The 20,042-nt window shown below is 43.9% G+C and overlaps 1 protein-coding gene across 1 annotated transcript; it reads right to left on the bottom strand.

The window, feature by feature from the left end:
- Positions 1–5,097: 5,097 nt before the first annotated feature.
- On the bottom strand, positions 5,098–19,444 carry LOC149276015 (aldehyde dehydrogenase family 16 member A1-like). The gene is made up of 17 exons (XM_089504008.1): positions 19,349–19,444; positions 18,147–18,249; positions 17,301–17,427; positions 16,775–16,953; positions 16,593–16,670; positions 16,183–16,367; positions 15,576–15,728; positions 14,791–14,988; positions 14,387–14,485; positions 12,835–12,971; positions 12,372–12,477; positions 11,277–11,446; positions 9,971–10,138; positions 8,326–8,530; positions 7,644–7,829; positions 5,935–6,060; positions 5,098–5,271 (listed from the first exon to the last, which is right to left on the bottom strand). The coding sequence occupies exons 1-17, from the start codon at positions 19,442–19,444 to the stop codon at positions 5,098–5,100; spliced, it is 2,490 nt and encodes an 829-aa protein (XP_089360134.1).
- Positions 19,445–20,042: the final 598 nt, after the last annotated feature.

Below are 20,042 nucleotides of genomic sequence, written 5' to 3' on the forward strand. Positions count from 1 at the left end.
AATAATTTGCCCTGTTTTGCAGACTATTCAGCAAATATTCTTTTAGGAGAGCTACAAGTTTATTTGCCTGTTTGACATCCTGAAGACCATTGACTTCAAGCTAATTATAACACAATTCTCAATCAAGAAATATTGTGTTAATTAGTAATAAATAATTATAATATGAATAATTATTACATTATTTTATTCTGTACAGTTTACCAATTAATTAACATTTATCCATTGAAATGTTTGTGTTGTTCAAGGCTTATAATGTTCAAATGTTTTTGTTGATTAATCCTTGATTTTTTGGGGTGGGTGGGGGCATTACTTTACTCAGGGCTTACAATGCTGTTAAGAGGACCCCTAACAGGTCTGAGATGGTCCCAGGCTGATCCTCAGCTTGCTCAGAGACTAGTCCATCATTGACACCTAGGAGCATTAATCCCCAGTCATCAGTCGCCTGATCCCCCCAACCCTTGGGCTTTTGTCATACCTCTCCCTCCCTGTGTCGTTCTTTTGTATATGATAAGTCAGAAAGGCAACCAGGGCCAGACTGGTAATGACGAGGTGACGCCGGCGCTTTAAGGCCAGCAGCCGGCTGACGGCGTGAGTGCTGCCGGAGGCTGGATACGCGCTGGTGTGGCAGATCAGGACAGTGCGTGACGCTGTTGGCGCCCTGAATGGCAGATGGCCGGTCTTGGCCAGGGCCTGTTTCTTCGGTGTAGTAGAGTAAGATAATATACGACATCGAAACAAACGCAGGCTTTATTTGGAAAACGTGACAATACTACAAGTTTCGACAGTGGTCTCTGGGGGCCCAGCTTCCAAAAACAAGTTTCCTGCAATACTCACAATGACTCAATCACACCACCTACCACGCTTAGTATTTCTTGTATTGGCTAAAGTTTCCACCTTCAGTAATTCTTACAGGGGATCTTATGGACCAAACCTCCCCCCCCCGTTACTAATATTAACCTGCTCCTCTGCATTGGTTTTGTGCCGCCACCTTTAACAATTCTTAGTAAATGTCTCCCACACAGGAAACTTCTTGAAGAAGCCACAAATTTAATTATTTAACTGAATCTGTCGTTAAGTTCTTTTTATATTGTAGAACTTATATCATGCGATAAAAACCAAAGTTGCTTTTTGTAAAGATTCACCTAAATGTTAACAGACTTAAAATGCTCTTTTGCAAGTTTTTAGTATCTTCTTCTAACTTGAATTAATACAAAAGTCTAGACCGTTTTGTTGGCCACTCCAATAAGGGTATAGCATGGCCCCCAACATTTCAAGCGTCCCATTTGGGATACCAGTGTTGGGGGTATGACAAGGGTTGGAACCGGCTCTGGAAGTTAGTGGAGCAGGAGCCATGGCCACGTATATGGTGGTTGCTGATACAGCATAGACCTACATTGACTTTTCACCTCCTTGGGAGGTCAGGGGAGATCAGAGGCTCTCCTAAACTCAACTGGCTCGTGCCCCACCACTACCCCCATAAACAGGACAGTAGGGCAGCTACCCAGGACAAGCCCAAAGTCGGGACTGTTAGGAGGTAATGCTGTATGCAAAGGATTCATGAGCATGGATACCAAAAGCAGTGGCTACAACCTCAACAGCATGCTCTGTTTAGTTGGAGATCTCGGTCTCCAGGGGCAGACTGACCTAGGAGCAAGGGAGCAATTGTCCCCTTGGCTACTCCAAATTCATAACCTCTTTACCCTGCAGCCCCAACTACAGCAGGGAAAGCTTTTGTTCTTTGATGAATGCAAACAAACGTACCTCCCTTAACCACACAGACCGCATTGCGCCCCAATGACGCACACTTATACCAACCACTCTAACCACACTAACATACACCCAAACACATAACCCACTCTCAGCCAAACTACTAAACAAAGCTAAATATAGGCATTGATACTTAGTGGATCAAACATGCAGCTGTCGCGTCGACGTGTTCATCTCACAGACACCGAGCGTGATTTTATCATGAATAAAGCTGAAACCCACTGCCACGAAATAAAATAACCAGGCTTTCTGGTAAACCCAACGTTACTATTGTGTTCTTTAATAGTGTATCCAGAGCTGTGTATCAACTTCACAAATAGAGCATTCCTACAAGACCAGCAAGACATGAAAATCCACCAAACATTTTGTTTTTAATTTTTAGGAAAACGGTGTCCTCTTAGGTTGGATAAGAAATACTTCCCCCTCTTTTCAGTTTGAGCTCCATATTAAGGGTTCAACGGATGAGATATATAAAACCTACCCTCTGTCTTATCGCAGATGCTTGGTATGGAAGCCCAACCGTTTTGGCTTGGCTTGGTGGCACTTCATGTAAGTCAGGACTCACCTCCCATGGATTACTTTGACGCAGCAGTTGAGCTCATGTGCTTTGACCAACGTTAGGTACTAAAGCCTCATGTCTATTGAAAATATGTAGTTTTGGGTTATAGGTTTGGATCTGAGTCTTGGTAATTTCTTTATTTCTTTGGAGGTAATCTCTATTCAGAGACTAATAATAGCTATTGTTAAACCTATGCATGAAGGCATGAGATCCAAAGGCACTCCATTCTCTTCCATCCACACTCTATACCATCTAGAATATGCAGAGCAATACAAAAAGAAAAAAACATGCTGGAGATCGGTTCAGAGAAGGGCTACAAAAAATTATTAAAGGGATGGAAAATTTTAGCTATGAAAATCCCAAACTCGGATTGTTTTCTCTGGAGAAAAGATGTCTTCGTGGGGATATGATAAACGTGGTATGTTTAAGGCCAATGCAAAGATCTTTTAGGACATCTCTTTTGAAATCATACCTTCCAGATAACGTGGGCACCCCTTGAGTTTGGAAGAAAGGAGCTTTCGTCTTTAACACAGAGGTCTATTTATTGTTAGGGCCGTTAAAATTGTGGAATAGACGCCACCTGAAATCGTTTTGGGCAATTCGACCAATTAAGAAAAGTTTGGATGTTTTCCTAGATATGAAGTTCTTGCAGGGCTATCACGAGTAGATAGGGGAATGTTTATCCAGGGTGAGTCCGACTTCTTTGGAGTCCAAAAAGATTTTTCTTCCCTTTTGAGAGGACATTAACGTCTCAGTGATTTTCTTTTCTGGATCAACTAATTTGGGTTTGTGGAATCTTATTGACTACGTAACTATATCAGTTTTTAATTAAAACAGCAACATTTTTGCCTTAAAATTGCAAATGTTGCTATTGATAAGATGATGCTACCCTGTCCACCAGATATCAGCTTCCATAAGGTTAATGTTTAATCTAAATATCCCGGATCATTTCACAGATTGACAGGCGAAAACCGCAAACTATAGGCAGTTTAATGAAACAAATTGAATAAAACAGGGATTTATACGAGAAGCTTTGCCAAAATCTTTTTGTATGTTTAACTTCTGTCCTTTTGATAAACTTTTCTCCCATCTCTCGCATTCCTTATATTGCCTGAACCTGTAAATATTATATAGTAATAATAACGCATGAGCATCACATATTATTTTATGAATTTCAATATATATATAAATATATATTACACTCGCTGGCCGCTTTATTAGGTACACCTGTTCAATTGCTTGTTAACACAAATAGCTAATCAGCCAATCACAGGGCAGCAACCCAATGCATTTAGGCATGTGGACGTGGTCAAGACAACTTGCTGAAGTTCAAACCGAGCATCAGAATGGGGAAGAAAGGGGATTTAAGTGACTTTGAACGCGGCATGGTGGTTGTTGGTGCCAGACGGGCTGGTCTTTCAGAAACTGCTGATCTGCTGGGATTTTCACCCAAACCGTCTCTAGGGTTTACAGCGAACGGTCCGAAAAAGAGAAAGCGAGCGGCAGCTGTGTGACGGAAATGTTGTTGATGTCAGAGGAGAACGGGCAGACTGGTTCGAGATGAGAGAAAGACAACAGTAACTCAAATAACCGCTCGTTACAACCAAGGTATGCAGAATACCTTCTCTGAACGCACAACACATCAAACCTAGAAGCAGATGGCCTACAGCAGCAGAAGACCCCACCGGGTGCCGCTCCTGTCAGCCAAGAACTGGAAGAACGTTGCCTGGTCTGGTGAGTCTCGATTCCAGCTGCGACATTCAGATGGCCGGGTCAGACTTTGGTGTAAACAACATGAAAGCATGGATCCATCCTGCCTTGTATCAACGGTTCAGACTGGCGATGTCATGGTGTGGGGGACATTTTCTTGGCACACTTTGGGCCCCTTGAGCATCGTTTGAATGCGACAGCCTACCTGAGTATTGTTGCTGACCATATCCATCCCTTTATGATCACAGTGTACCCATCTTCTGATGGCTACTTCCAGAAGGATAATGCACCGTGCCACAAATCTCACATCATCGCAAACTGGTTTCTTGAACATGACAATGAGTTCACTGAACCCCAACGGCCTCCACAGACCCTGCGTGATGCCATCATGTCCATATGGACCAAAATGTTTCCAGCACCTTGTAGAAAGTACATCACGAAGAATAAAGGCAAAAGGGGGTCCAACCCGGTACTAGCAAGGTGTACCTAATGAAGTGGCCAGTGAGTATGTATATAATCTGTCTGAAATGTTTGTACTTTCCCCTCTTGCAGTATACCCCCCATCTTCTCTGGACTGTAACCTCTTTACCAGGGACCTTCTCGCCCTTCTGTTTCCAAATTATTACGCCACTCACTACTGGTTATATTTCGTTTACTCATTGTACAGCGCTGTGGAAAGCAATAGCGCTATATAAAACCAATAATATTGACAATTCACACAGATACGTTAATTTCAAAACCAATAACCCGGTTGACTTTGGGGGCATCGCTGTTATACGTTCATTACTACAGTTCCTGCTTCAGAGGTCGTTTACATATGAATTGAATGACTTTAAAGACAACACATATATATATATATATATATATATATATATATATATATATAGTTTCAGATGATCCATTAATTTTTACCGCTAATAATAGTTAAAAGTGAAGGTTCCGAAACAAAAACTATGAAATACTGGACTTTATTGAACGTCTTGAACTATTTCTCACAGTATAAAGTCGGTGTTTTGAGGTAGTCCAGATGTCTACTCGGAAATAATGAAGTGTGGATATCATCAGTTGGCGAATATCTCTCCCATGGGTATCCAGATGTTTTTACACTGTGTGGCCTGGTACAGGAATTCTTCCCCTTCTCCCTGCGCAGCGTCTTCCCAGTCCCTGGGAAGCCCGTAACCGACCCACGTGCGCTTACAGTTCTCGGCCGAAGACCACTCGACAAATTTACAGCCCTGTTAGATTTAAGGCAGAATATTAAGAAACCTGTAGTAGCGGAGTGGAGAGAGAGTAGAAAACGGTATTTCTACTAAAATCTATTAAATCAGCAGCTAAGGAGGAAGAGCAGGGCAGACGCACGGCGGCATACATCCCCGTCTCAGCAGAGGAGAATGAATACGTCATTCCTTCACGTATCGTAACACAGAACAGTCTTTTTATCATCGGTTAATGTCGGCTTTAGGTTTTAGAACCGCTTACTATTCGTTCCACTTAATGTTTGCCAAATAAAACTGAAAATGTAACGCAATTTCTGCATTGGAGACATTTTTAGAATTCCCACATTGTCTGCCAGACAAGTCCCCCTTGAGCTGCCTATTTTCACTTTCCTTCTCAAAATATCCCATTCACATTGATGGGAAATGTGCTTCGGGGAAATAAACCACATGCGACGAACACATGATTTCGAGAACAGATTGCGTCTTAAAAGGGACAGTTAAATGTCCCTGGCAGCCCCACTATAGAAGAATGCATGAAGCCATCGCTGAAATCAACAGCCGTACCTTCAATTTCATGCATTCACGTTCAGTGAAGCAAGCACCCCCCTCCCCCAACAAACTTCACCAATTGCCCCATTATACTTTGTATGCCAACTAATTCAGACGCTATGGCATAGCTACCTGTTCAGAACCAAAGTACCACACCGACTGCACGTCTTGGTGCTCCACCAGACACTTGGTTAGGTGGTCGCGTCCCCCCGTGAGTATATTCACGACTCCCCCAGGCAGATCCGACGTGTCAAATACCTTTAAACGCAAAGCAGACACATAAATGAGATATAGCGGCTATATCCATCTACTACTACAACTGCGAATCTACTATGGATGTCTCGGGGCAGTGGTGCATTCAAAATACCCGTACGAGACCGCCGATAAAGACGATCCCCAGCTTGGGGGTAGACGGCCAGCAGTGAAAAGCTTCCCAGCTGCATTATGTTTCCCATTTCATGATCCAAGACCAACGAACGTATTTTTAAAAAAGGGGACTCATTGATCCGGCATCGCTGCGGAAGGGGGATCTGATCACTAAAAACTATAAATAACGGACCTCTAGTTCTTCTAAACGACCCACAGCTAGATTTTTGGAATTCACAAAGAACTCCAGTAAAATCGAAAGTTTTCCGGGTCCATAAAATGCATTTCCAAAGATAAGGTACAAAAGAGACCGACGTCGATCTTCCGTTCTGATGTTGAGCAATCCATCGCTTCCTTTTTTTACATGCACTTGGCTAAGCCGGCACAGTTACATTGTTTCAACAGTTTAACCCATTAAGCGACATTTGATGATCACACGTATTAGACGTAGTAGTTATGCTTTCCGTTTTTCATTGTCTATAGATTAAGGAAGGGGAGCTTGAAGGGAATGAATCAAAAGGAAAAGAAATAAACACCAGATAGTGAACGTGGAAATAAAATATTAAAAAAGTACTTCCTCACTGTACTGCCGCAGCCCGCAATAACACTCCTCTTAGTGTTCAACCACAAGCAACCCAAAAGTAGGCGCGCATGTACATATGTGGAAAGAAAAAATAAAAAATAAACAAAAATAGTGCAAATAATGTGGGATTCAAAGTGCTATGTATGCGTGTAGTGTATACACTCACAAAAATATAGATGATCAAGGCTCTTCAGAATAAAATTCTTTCTTTATTTCTTCTTATAACTAAAAGATTGATAAAAAAAGGAGAACGGCCAATAGTGCAATATATTTCTGTAGTTCTTATAGGGAAATAAAAATGCACTTACAAGATGATCGATATTTTCAGGCACTTCAACTGTAAGTCCGAAGTTCAGAATAATAAAGTCCAAAATCAATAGATAGTCCTCGTGGGTAGTCCTCCCTATAAGAACTACAGAAATATATTGCACTATTGGCCGTTCTCCTTTTTTTATCAATCTTTTAGTTATAAGAAGAAATAAAGAAAGAATTTTATTCTGAAGAGCCTTGATCATCTATATTTTTGTGAGTGTATACACTACACGCATACATAGCACTTTGAATCCCACATTATTTGCACTATTTTTGTTTATTTTTTCTTTCCACATATGTACATGCGCGCCTACTTTTGGGTTGCTTAGGGAATGAATCACGAAGGAACTCCTTCTAGTTCCCATTTTCGTGAAAAGCAAAAGTATGGACGGGCTTTAATTGCTCGATTCTGCATGTTCTGCTCGACAGCAAAAGCGGAAGCATTCAGCAATGGATTTACCTTCCCTCCGATCTTCTGAGATGTATAGAAGGACCTGTGTTGGTCATTAAAGCATATCACAGACTATAAGGTAACAGGTAATGGTGAATTCACCAAGCTTTACAAAGGCGATGACGTTACCTGGTAGAAGTCAAGAGCTGGTAGAGGGTACTTCTCGCTTGGTATCACAACCACGACATTGCCGCGGACGATGGCGGGAGCAAAGAGGCTGACAAAGCCGAGGAGGGGGCTTTCATCCGGACACGCGATCCCGACTACGCCCATGGGCTCCCGAATCAACACGGTGGCTCCATAGAGCAAGGTTTCCTTTGGAAGATGAAGAAACATTATATAGACGGTATCAAGGACACGGCAGGAAGATGTGGTCTGTGGGCAAATTTTGGTTTATATAGAGCTATTCTCAAGTCAACGCGCTACATGCTGATGGACTGTGGCTTCCAGTTAGCTGCTATGATGGTTTCTCCCAGTTTAGAACTTCATGCATATGGTTCTATATGTTCTATAGGTTCAATATGCATAAAGATCCACAAAGTGATCAGGGGAACTGGACCTTCTCGATAGGCATGACCTAACTATGACCAGGACAAGTTGGCTGAGGCGCAGGACACCCATCATACATCTTGCATACAGCAGCATTCAATTATACCTTTAGGATATACCTAAATATAATTATCGGAGACCCTCCGGCTCTGTTGTCCCACCACACTCCTCGTCTTAATCCATCCCTTATCAACCGGTTGCAGGTTACGATACGCAGAAAGGGCGTAGAGCTTCACAGTTCTCTCCATGAGAAGAACCCTACCTGGACCGTGCCTCCATATTTATCGCAATAAGCTCCCCAGTAGAAAAGCCTTTGAATGCTCAGGTCCACCTCCTTGTAGGCGTCCTCCTCAGACTGACCGGTGAGGACGCTTAACCGGTGAGCCACCTCGCTACGGCGCAGCTCGAGGTTTTCTGCCATGTAGTAGACGATCTGCGCTCGGTTATGAGCCGCTCTCTTGCCCCATCTGCAGCAGGGAATATTAACAATTATTTCGGATTCTTCTTTATTCTTCAAGCTTCCATACACATACAAACAGGATTTACTTGCACTTGGATTATATTATAAAATAAGTCACGCCTAATAAGCCTTTTCAATTTATACACCCAGACCATGGCGCTGGGGGCAGTTGGATGAGCGCTGGGGGCAGCTGGATGAGAGTTTAACCATTCACTCTCTGCTGATAGCATTTATGTCTTTGTTTGACTATTTGTTCTTCTCCTTGTGGTCACTTTTGAGACATGGTTTTTGTTAGTAAATAGTTTTGCTTGTCTTCACGGATTTGCACAGGGCTCATCGGATTTTCGGTTGTATTGTGTTAACGGGTGATTGTGCGCTATTTTTGTATTGCTTGGTATTTTATTATTTTATATTTTAAATCTGTCTTTTTTTTTTCAAATTGGCCACCTTACAGTTTCTTTTTTCGAACATATCTCCTGCCACTTGATATACTTAACGCCAGTCGGCTCCAGCGCTGGCTCAGAATAAAGAGTATATGCACAACCCCCCGCCCCCCACACACTGATTGGCACAAAACATCGCACAACAGAGGAGGGGTTCTGTTGCAGCTCGAGTTTCTCCTAAAATGAACTACTTTTTTAAAGGTTAATGAATGCATATCAAAGTACCTGCGGCACCGGAGTGTCTCCTTACGTCACCTTTTTTGTGTAAACATATGGCTTTTATTTGTGAGTTTTGTATCTGCAGGATCCCTGGAAACCTGGAGGAGTTTCCGACTTTGTCCCATGAGATGGTTTTCAAACAATGATTAAGCTCCACGGTTTCACTTTCTGTTTAAGGTTGTCTGTGATCATTAACCCCTTCGTGACAATAGCTGGTTTTAGGACAAGGGCTTTCCTTAAAATATCATTATTTTGGTGTTTTTTTTATAGTAAATGATATGATACAAAGTATCAAATATGGGGAAAAATGGATTTTAATTGAAAAATCTTTTACTCATCTATAAAAGCTAATGAAAAAACCTGCTAAATAGATTCTACTAATTGTCCTGAGTTTAGAAATACCCAATGTTTTTGTTTTTTTGCTTTTTTTCTGTACGTTATGGGGTTATAATTACAAGGAAGCATTTTTTTCTATATCTGGTAATTCTGACCCCATGTGCTATTTGGGACATCTTTAAAGCCGGCCAATGCAGTTTACCCCACCAAACCATATATTTTTGAAAACTAGACACCCCATGGGCATTTAACATGCCAGTAATTTAACTCTTTCATGCGAGAATTTTTGTGAAGATAAAAGTCAAGTTCTAAGAAAAGGCTTGAAGGCTTTTGAAGGGCACAATGGTCCATGTGTGTTTAAATTCTTGTATCAGGTACGGTATTTAGGTCGTTTCTTTAGGCACCTTAAAAGAAGCCCTTGTGCAGAATATGTTCTTCATCATACTCACCCAGGGGCTGCTTTGTGGGCGGCTTCCACTGCATTGCGTATATCTTTTCTGTTACCATCTGCAACATATGATACGACAGCTCCGTTCGGCCCATAGATGGGGCGCGAGTACATGCCATCCGGACGTTTTTGTGCGCCAGCGTAATATAGCTTGTAAGTCCTGTCTACACTGGAAAAAAAAAACACAGAAGACAATGCATAAAATTCGTATTGTTTTATATAGCGCCATCATATTCCATAGCGCTGTACAATGGGTAAACAGGACATGACAAGTAGTTTATGACATAAAAATTAGACTTCCAGAAACAACAGGTAAGGAGGGCCAGGCGCACAGGATCCTACAATCTAGACTACTATTACAATTTGAAAGCAAAGGGTAACATTTGGGTTATATCCGTAATAACGTGCAGTTAAATAATGCACAAAATGAAAACACTTGGGCAATATGAAATTAATGTTAAGAAATGTTTAACAGTGAATAATAATTTAATTTAAATTAAATTAAAAAAAATTAACCCATGCCACACCACGGCCACCTGTCCCCCCCATCTACCATGCTGTGTATAACAGACAGGGAATATGGTAAAAAGTAATATCCCAAAAATACTGTAAATGAGCACTTTCTCTGGACTTGCTTTGTATTCAGATGTTAGTGGGGAAGCCCAGAAGTGCAGGTAGGGCCCCTTTAACACAGTGTGGGTTAAATATAAATATTTATATGCCTATGTGTGACAGATAAAATATCTCTGTGGTATCTACGCTAGTGGAGAAAGTCACAGATTCCAACCACAGAAAATGCGCGGGTTCTACACAGTAGGAGTCGCTTCTCCGCACGCCATAAGCATAGGAAAAATGAATTAAAGGGACAGGTAGGGTATGAAAAGGTTAAAATTATTATAGAGGATTGCTAAGATACTGTCTATAGAGTATTGGTGATCCGCGACACCTAATCCCTTGGAAACGGAGCGATTGAACAGTAGATTTCAAGGTAACCTTAATACAGATTTTCTTTCTATTCTTTCTCGGAAGTTCAAAGTCGTCATGCTTTGCTGCGGTTGGTGAAGGAAGTGGAACGTCATCTTATTGCCTTCGAAGGGCCACGATGAGCACCGGGTCCCCAATCCTTGTCTGGGGCCACACACGCCATGGGGAGATCCCGCATTAATAAATATGGCAAATAATACATAACATCGGCATTTTATTTCACACGGACGTCGGTAACACGGGGCTGCGTGATTAAAGCAGATGATATAAAAGTAATGCTAGCGACGTCCAGACATTGACACAGAGCAGAGGTATGGATTTACCTGGGAATCTCAGTGTCTTTGACTTGGATGACGGCAGGAGCGACGTCCTTCTGTCCAGGGACCGGTGGGAGGTCGGCGCCGTACGTGGCGGAAAATGTTTTGTAGCTCACGTCGCCTGGATTTGGACGGGGTCGGTTTTCCCAGGATGGTCTTACGTATTCGTACAGGCCCTGGAGAAAGAGCGTTTCGGGGGGTTACGTGTTTAATTGATTAATGGGAAGTATTGATTGAAAGGGCTTTTAAACCATGGTGTGGAGGCAGTTTGCACGGGGTAAAAATATACTGTATATTGCACTAACTTGCAGATCTTTGAATAAAAAGCTGCCAATTAGTGAAGACTGCTTCATAGATCATAATTAATTTAATGCTAATTGCCACGCTCCTCTATTGTAACAGTTCTACAGAATCTTATGGCGCTCTACGGGATAAAAATGCGAAATTGTAAGCTTGCGACAGAGCCCTCCTCACTGAATGTATCTGTATCTGTTGCCAGGACTGGCACCGCACACACTTCACTCGGCACGTGTGGTTTTGAATAGATTTTTCCATCCCCCTTGGTAACTTCCATGGGTCCCTCTCCAGATCCAGCTCTCCTATGACTTTGGAAGGGGCTGCACGTCTCCCCGTGGCGGGGAAGGTGATGATCGATGACCCGATACCTACTGAGGCCCTACACTTTGGAGCACCTTGTTCATAATTTGTATTCATGAATTAGAAGCAATTAAAAGGAAAAAAAAATCTCCTCTTAGTCGGTCAGATCTAGTTTCGTCAGACCCTTTGAATGTATGAACTGTAAGAAGCTTTGTGTACATTGATGGCATATAAACAATAATAAATAATAATAATACTATACATGTTATCAGTACACAGATGGCAAATACAAACACTGCCACCTAGTGGGCTAATGCAGCATTACGCGTAGCAGACGTTTTGTTTTTACATAAAAAACCGTAATTCTAGAGCAAGGTGGGTACAAGAGGTGCAGTCACTCGGCCATCGCTTGCGCTTATCTCTATCTTTGAAGAAATTGCAAAAAAGTAGTTCTCACATATTATTTGGCCGCTCGATAAATGCATAATACCGCAAAGCCCTCACCTCTTTGCCTCCGTCGCGACCAAATCCACTCTCTTTATAGCCACCAAATCCGGCTGCTGCGTCGAACATATTGTGCCCGTTAACCCATACTGTGCCCGCCTTTATGCTAAATACAAAAAGAATATCGCATTTAAAATGCATTCAACATAGACGGTCAATTACAATGATTATTGCTTGTCTGTTTTAATGCTTAATGACATCTTTTAGCACAATGAACCCAGCAACAACCCGTAACCTAACAATATCAGATGGCCGGATCTCCAAAGCGGTTACACAAATGGAACAACAGCTTTAATAATTTAATGTATAGAAAATCCTGTGATGCAGAACTCGATAGAGGTCCAACAGGACTATGACTTGTTTTCCCTTACACAATGCTGCAGTGACGGGTCTCTGAGATGTATTAACTCACAAAACTAGTAATTATCGGCACAAGCAACATAGAATGATCCTCGGCACTTACCTTAAAGCTACTTCCAGCGCTAGAGGAAGGTTTTCTGTCCAGACGCTAGCAGCCAATCCATACGGTGTATTGTTGGCCAAGGCGATTGCTTCTTTAGCGGTCCGAAAGCTCATTGCAACCAAAACAGGTCCAAAGATCTGAGCAGACAGCACATTTTAACCAACATGCATACAATATGCAGGGCATGGTGACAACAAATGCTTTTAATCCAGTTCGAAGAAGAGCAAAAATGGTGAATGCGCTGTATCTGCATCCAAATCTGTAGCAGCACTACATCTACTGGTGAAAGTCATTAACTTAATATCAAAATAATGAAACAGCTTAAAGTCACTATACACACACACACCGACTCCAGCCCCATACAACTACCCACAGACACACCGACTCCAGCCCCATACATCTACCTACATACACACCGACTCCAGCCCCATACATCTACCTACATACACACCGACTCCAGCCCCATACATCTACCTACATACACACCGACTCCAGCCCCATACATCTACCCACAGACACACCGACTCCAGCACCATACATCTACCCACAGACACCAGCCCCATACATCTACCCACATACACACCGACTCCAGCACCATACATCTACCCACAGACACCAGCCCCATACATCTACCCACATACACACCGACTCCAGCACCATACATCTACCCACATACACACCGACTCCAGCCCCATACAACTACCCACAGACACACCGACTCCAGCCCCATACAACTACCCACAGACACACCGACTCCAGCCCCATACATCTACCTACATACACACCGACTCCAGCCCCATACATCTACCTACATACACACCGACTCCAGCCCCATACATCTACCCACATACACACCGACTCCAGCACCATACATCTACCTACATACACACCGACTCCAGCACCATACATCTACCCACATACACACCGACTCCAGCACCATACATCTACCCACATACACACCGACTCCAGCACCATACATCTACCCACACACACCGACTCCAGCACCATACATCTACCCACACACACCGACTCCAGCACCAAACATCTACCCACACACACCGACTCCAGCACCATACATCTACCCACACACACCGACTCCAGCACCATACATCTACCCACATACACACCGACTCCAGCACCATACATCTACCCACACACACCGACTCCAGCACCATACATCTACCCACACACACCGACTCCAGCACCATACATCTACCCACATACACACCGACTCCAGCACCATACATCTACCCACACACACCGACTCCAGCACCATACATCTACCCACACACACCGACTCCAGCACCATACATCTACCCACACACACCGACTCCAGCACCATACTGTAGGTGGCAGCCCTGCAAAACTCTGGGCGTCATTATGTGGTTTCTAGTCACCATGGCGACCTGGGGTTTGTCGAGCTCTGTATTATGCAAAAACTAGGACAGTTTAAAAAGAAAATGGCACAGTATTTCTGTAAACGCATTTCTAATCCGCCATACCAAAAGTGGAACCACAGTGCCATTACGCATCCACGTGAGCAAAGCCTTACCTCCTCTCGGACGCAGCGCGATGTGGTGTCAACGCCAGTGATCAGGGTAGGAGGGTAAAACAAACCTTTCTTAGGGACAGGACTAGATGCTTGAAAAATCTGTTAGAGGGCAGACAAATAATTAGCACTTTACTTCTCGGCAATTTACTCGGCAATTGTCAACTTTCAAAACATAGTATGCAATGGGAAGAAGCGCACGGACATGTATAGTATACACGTGTTTTAACACTGATACTCAAACGCCAGGGGACAAAAGAAAGAGGCATGTCTATAAAGCTTTATTGAAAAAAAATTCAATACATCATTAATCCTCTGCAATATAGTCTAAAATCAATAATATATATATTGCCAATACATAGAATGTGACGGCAGATCAGCCCCATTTGGCCTTCTAGGCTACTTACCTCTGCCCCTTCCGCCCTTGCCTCTTCCACAAACTCGGTGATGGTTTTCTTCTGCGTTTCGTCCACCAAGGCTCCGACATCGATGGTTTTGTCGAGGCTGTCGCCCAGCCTCAGGTGTGACATTCTCTGCTTTAGCCTCCGGATCAGATCTTTTGCGACGGACTCTTGCGCGAGAAGCCGGGAGCCGGCGCTGCAAACCTACAACACGGCCACGTTGGGATTTACCCCCGGTTAGGATCATTATGCTCGGGAGGTCAAATGAATGATAACTTTTAGATAAAATAATAAAAAAGTCTTTTGGGCAAATCGGTTAATGTATGAGTATCGGCATCCAGAGCCCATACAATAACTCTTCAGATCAGGAGTGGACAGCAGGCACCTTTCCAGTTGCCGCTGGACTAAAACTCCCATTATCCTTAGTTTGCACATCCGAAACGCCGCATAGGGACAACTGATCCTGTAATCCAGCAAAAGCTGGAGAGCGATCTGTCGGCTGCGTCCGTAATCAGTAATACATTAAAGGTGCTGTTCCACCAAACATTAACCGCACTCTGCAGTACGTTAAGCTAACGAACCTTGGCAGAGCTATCATTTTATTTTTATCTTTGAAGCTTCAATTACATGAAACAAAAATTAAGAAGTTTTTTTTTAGTTTCTATAGCAACAATCCAGCACTACCTGCTTTTGTACCACATGACAATTAGGTGTCCTTGGCACAAATTATGAGGGAGTTGGGCATTTAACGGAACTATAACGTATGTTTCTAATGTTATCGGTTTAGTTACCTGGCCCTGATTGAACCAGATGGCGTCCACGAGACCCTCAACAGCACCGTCTAGGTCAGCCGTGTCAAACACAATAAACGGAGACTTGCCCCCCAGCTCTAGAGATAACTTCTTCCCGGTCCCAGCAGTTGCCCTCCGTAGAGTACGTCCAACCTATATATAAAAAAAAATAAAAAAAAAATGTGATTATACCCGGTGCAGTGTAACAAGAAAGAAAAAAGAAAAACCTTCACATCAATCAGGAAAAAGAATTAAAAAACTAAAATGAATAATAATACAAAAAATAAAATCAATAATAATAATAATAATAAAAAATAAATAAAATCAATAATAATAATAATAAAAAATAAAATCGCACGCACTTAAGTTACAGCCCTCCCATTGCTATAAAAACGTGGTTTTATGTTACTATACATTTTTATCGGTCCAAGTATGACCTTTTTACATTGAGTGTGTTGTCCGCCCAGACTGTTTTTGAGCCTATAGCCACATGGAGGGTATCGTACATACAGCTTACGGCTGAACCGGCCGGGCAGAAATCGGAAAACCACCATATGAGAGGTGACGTGAAATACGATATTTCAGAATAAACCCGAACATCCGTTACCTCGGTAGAGCCGGTAAACGCTACTTTATCGACATCTGGATGGAGAGCCAGCTTTTCGCCGAAGGCTCCGTTGCCGGTGACCACATTGAAGACCCCCGGCGGCAGGCCGGCTTCAGCACATATCTCTGCCAGTAGGAGGGCCGTCAGCCGTGTGTACGTGGCTGGTTTCAGCACCACAGTGTTCCCTGAAAAGGAAGAACAGGGCTTAGTTGGTTACATGGATCTACTTCAACAGAAGAAACACAGTGTTGTACTCCAAATGCAACCCTTGCCAGGCTGCCCCTGGAGCCACGTTATCATACATTTTTAAATTATTATTCATTTTCTATGTTTTCACTTTCAAATCTGATCCAGACACCGATAACAAAACGCAACGTGTTCAAGTCAAAGGAGAAGTAAAATAATAATACCCATCGCAAGTGCGGGACATATTTTCCAGGTAAGCAACATCAGAGGGAAATTCCAGGGAACGATAGCAGCAACGACACCTAAAACAAACAAAAACAGAAGAACAACATGTTAAAAATGATTCTTTAAACGTCTGCTGTGGAATATTGTTCGGGTCAGGCCACGGCGGCCACCTACTACTCACCGAGAGGCTTCCAGCCTTTCATTTCGGTATCTCTTAGCTGGGCCCAGCCGGCGTGATGATAGAAGTGACGGACCACGAGAGGGACATCGCAGTCTCGCGACTCGCGGATGGGCTTCCCGTTATCCATGCTCTCCACGACGCTGAGCAACCGTTGGTGTTTCTGTACAGTGCGGGCGATGCTACGGAGCAAAAAAGGCAGGTTTATTTATCATTAAAATGAGAACGTTCCAATGGCAGACCACGTCCTGCTGATCTGTCATTCACAAGTCATCATCGGAGACTATTGCCTTTGCACAATTTTATCCAGGTCGCAGTACCGCTCTCGTCCCATAGAGGCGCTGTACACTATTTTCACAGCCCCGGCCTTGTGATGCTCAATGTTAAGCTACTCATTACTCTTGCAGGAAAAGCTCTCTGGGGTTGGCCCGTCGTTGCCTGCGAGCAGACACGTTGGACGCAGCGACCTCTACATTTAGTGAATACACCCCTAGTTACTCGATTCTGGCTTCTGGAAGAAATCTCCGACCTGTAAAGGTAACGGGCGCGGATGTGACAAGGCAGCTTGCTCCAGCTGTCAAACGCTTTCCGCGCGGCCCCGACGGCGGCCTCCACGTCTTCCTCGTTTCCTTGGATCGTGCTGGCCAAGGACTCCCCTACAGCAACGAAAATAAAGATAATTTAACCCAAATGTTTCATCAGATGCGCCTATTGACAAGAATAAGGTCAACAAACTCTGGTTAACTAACCTGTGCTCAAGCAGCGATATCTCTAAGGGTTTTTCCTTGAGGGTTGGTTTAAGGCTGCTGAGCGTGGTGACAACAACTAAGCGACGGATCAAGGACAGAAGTCCAGCAGGTTGAGGGGTTCCAGCTTAGCTCCCACCTACAGGTGAATGTGTTGAGCAGGGGCACGTGACCTTGATCTGACCTTGACACAAGCGGATAATACATTCCACGGCCGCACTACCTCTTGGGTAAATATCCCAGTGAAAGTGACACTCCAGTGCCCTTCTGCACTTAACTGTAGAAGCTGCAGCTTCAGCGCTGCAGAATTCTTCCCTCTCCCCGCCTCCATGGTCCAGTTCTAGTTGCTTCAAGCAACCAATCAATACGCTGCTACTGCAATCGCCTGGTGCACTTTCCAGGCGTGCGCGTTGGGGAGTGGGTCTCATTTGACCCCATGGAACGCTTGCAGCCAACACTGGAGCTGGCCGTCATTGAGCGTGGCAAAAGATGTGTTCAGGCAACTGTATCTGCTGCCAGCCAAACATCTGGGAGAACATCTGGCTATCATATGCTTTTATCCATCTGCTGGGGCTCCGTCCTTGGTCCGACGTTCTAATACCGCACATCACCCAGCGAGGAGCACTTACCGGTTGCAGGGTTCCGGGTGGTGTAGGTCTGTCTGCCATCGGGCTTTAGCCACTTGCCGTCAACAAAATGCCCAAAGCTCCGGTCGTGAGAATCGAGCCAAGCCTAGAACAGGGCGGGAAGCGACCATTCTTAAATAATACAAAGATTGGAACACGCACATGTGAGGAATACACAGCGGCCTCGCGTGGTACAGGGGGTTCTAGGCTTTCTAGGTATCTCAAGTCATGACATCAGACGCCGTTGGTTGCTGACCCCGAGAAAGAACAGAAGTCTTCCAACGAAGCCACGGAAGGCAAGAGGCATCCGCGGCGCTTTCCTGACAATCAATAGCAGACGTGGAATCCCAAAAGGAGGACAAAGGGTTAAGTGCGGCTGCTGGATACAGCATGGAGTCGGTTAAAATGTACCCGGTGGCACGAACATCAAAGGAACCTTTGGACTGAGCCAAATATCTCAGCGTTCCTCCCCGGCAGCTCCCAATGAGGCGGAGACCTTGCCACAGCCTCTCCACCAATCACGGCAGCCGTAAAAGCACCGCGAAATGCCCCCCCAAAAACATCTGTTTAAAGGGACAGGATGCTGGAAAGTGGAGAAATCTATACATTAATGACCACGACTGGCCATACTGCGATATGATCCCAATGTTTATGACGAAGGAGGAGAGATGTTAGAACAAGAGGTCATCTTCTAAAACTGGAGGGTCACAGGCTTAGGTGGGATGGAAGGAAGTTAGACTTTAATGAAATGGTGGGAGATACCTGAATCAGCCTCCCAGCAGAGGTGGTAGAGGGTCACACAGCAAAGGGGGATTTAAACTTCAATGTATATTAGAAGTCAAGCGGTAAAAATACATTTTATGATCGGAAATAGAAAATATTTAAGATTTCGCGCTATTTTTTTTCGCAACTTTCTTTGTAGTGTTTCACAAATCATCGGAGGATTGCGTACATCGCCACGGAATATGATGGCGCTATATAAAAGAATAAATAATTAGTTTTTCACCTATTGAGATAGGATTTTTTTTAAGTATTTTATTTACACACCTTAGCTTATAAGCACATTTTCTTCTGTCTCTATACCCATTCTTGTGTCTTTAAGGCTGCAGGACAGTGTGGTAAGAGTGACAGAGGGATTAGGGTCCCAAGGAGGGACTGTCCCCACAGAAGAGGGACACTCGGGAGGTATGCAGGCCTACTCTCACCTGAGCAATGTTAGCAGCCTCGGGAGCCGGTCCGTACCGCATCGCGGTGAAGATGTCTCTCACTGTGGGCTTCTCGACCCCGGTGGAGGCAGCCATCGCTTCGCACTGAAACTTGTGACAAGCTGCCAAAGTGCTGTCAGACACCGGAGGGAGGGGGCGTTCCAATCACAACAGCGACACCTCGCTTCCGGCGGAAGAAGGTCAAAACTGAATCTAGTCTGACGTGACGGTGGCGGAATTTTTTTTCTCGTCAACGCAATATCCAGATGTAGAATTCACATTAACTGATATAAATTACAAGTCTGTGGCAAAAGTAACGAAAACTAGAAGTAGTGGAATAAAAACAACACACCAGAAGAAGGTCAACCGGAAACGCCTGTACTACCCGGAAGTTGCTGCAAGTGCCTGGACCTGCAGTCAGTTACTGTTGCTTAGGTGAGTGATGCTGTTGCTGTTTAATGGACTCGTGTGTGTGTTTTTGTTTTATGCCTATAATTTAGGACTTTTAGTTACTCCTATCCGCCCATACTTAAATATTGAGTTCTGGTCTTACTGTATTAGCCTCTACCACTTCTGCTCGGAGGCTGTTCCACCTATCTACCACTCTGCCAGTAATAAACTTCCTTACATTTCATCTAAGCCTCCGATCCTCTAGTTTTAAATTGTGGCATCTTTTTCTAACAATGCTTTATGG

The sequence above is a fragment of the Sceloporus occidentalis genome, unplaced genomic scaffold (assembly GCF_023333645.1).
Source record: "Sceloporus occidentalis isolate IW3139 unplaced genomic scaffold, rSceOcc1.0.p SCAF_252, whole genome shotgun sequence".
NCBI lineage: Eukaryota > Metazoa > Chordata > Lepidosauria > Squamata > Phrynosomatidae > Sceloporus > Sceloporus occidentalis.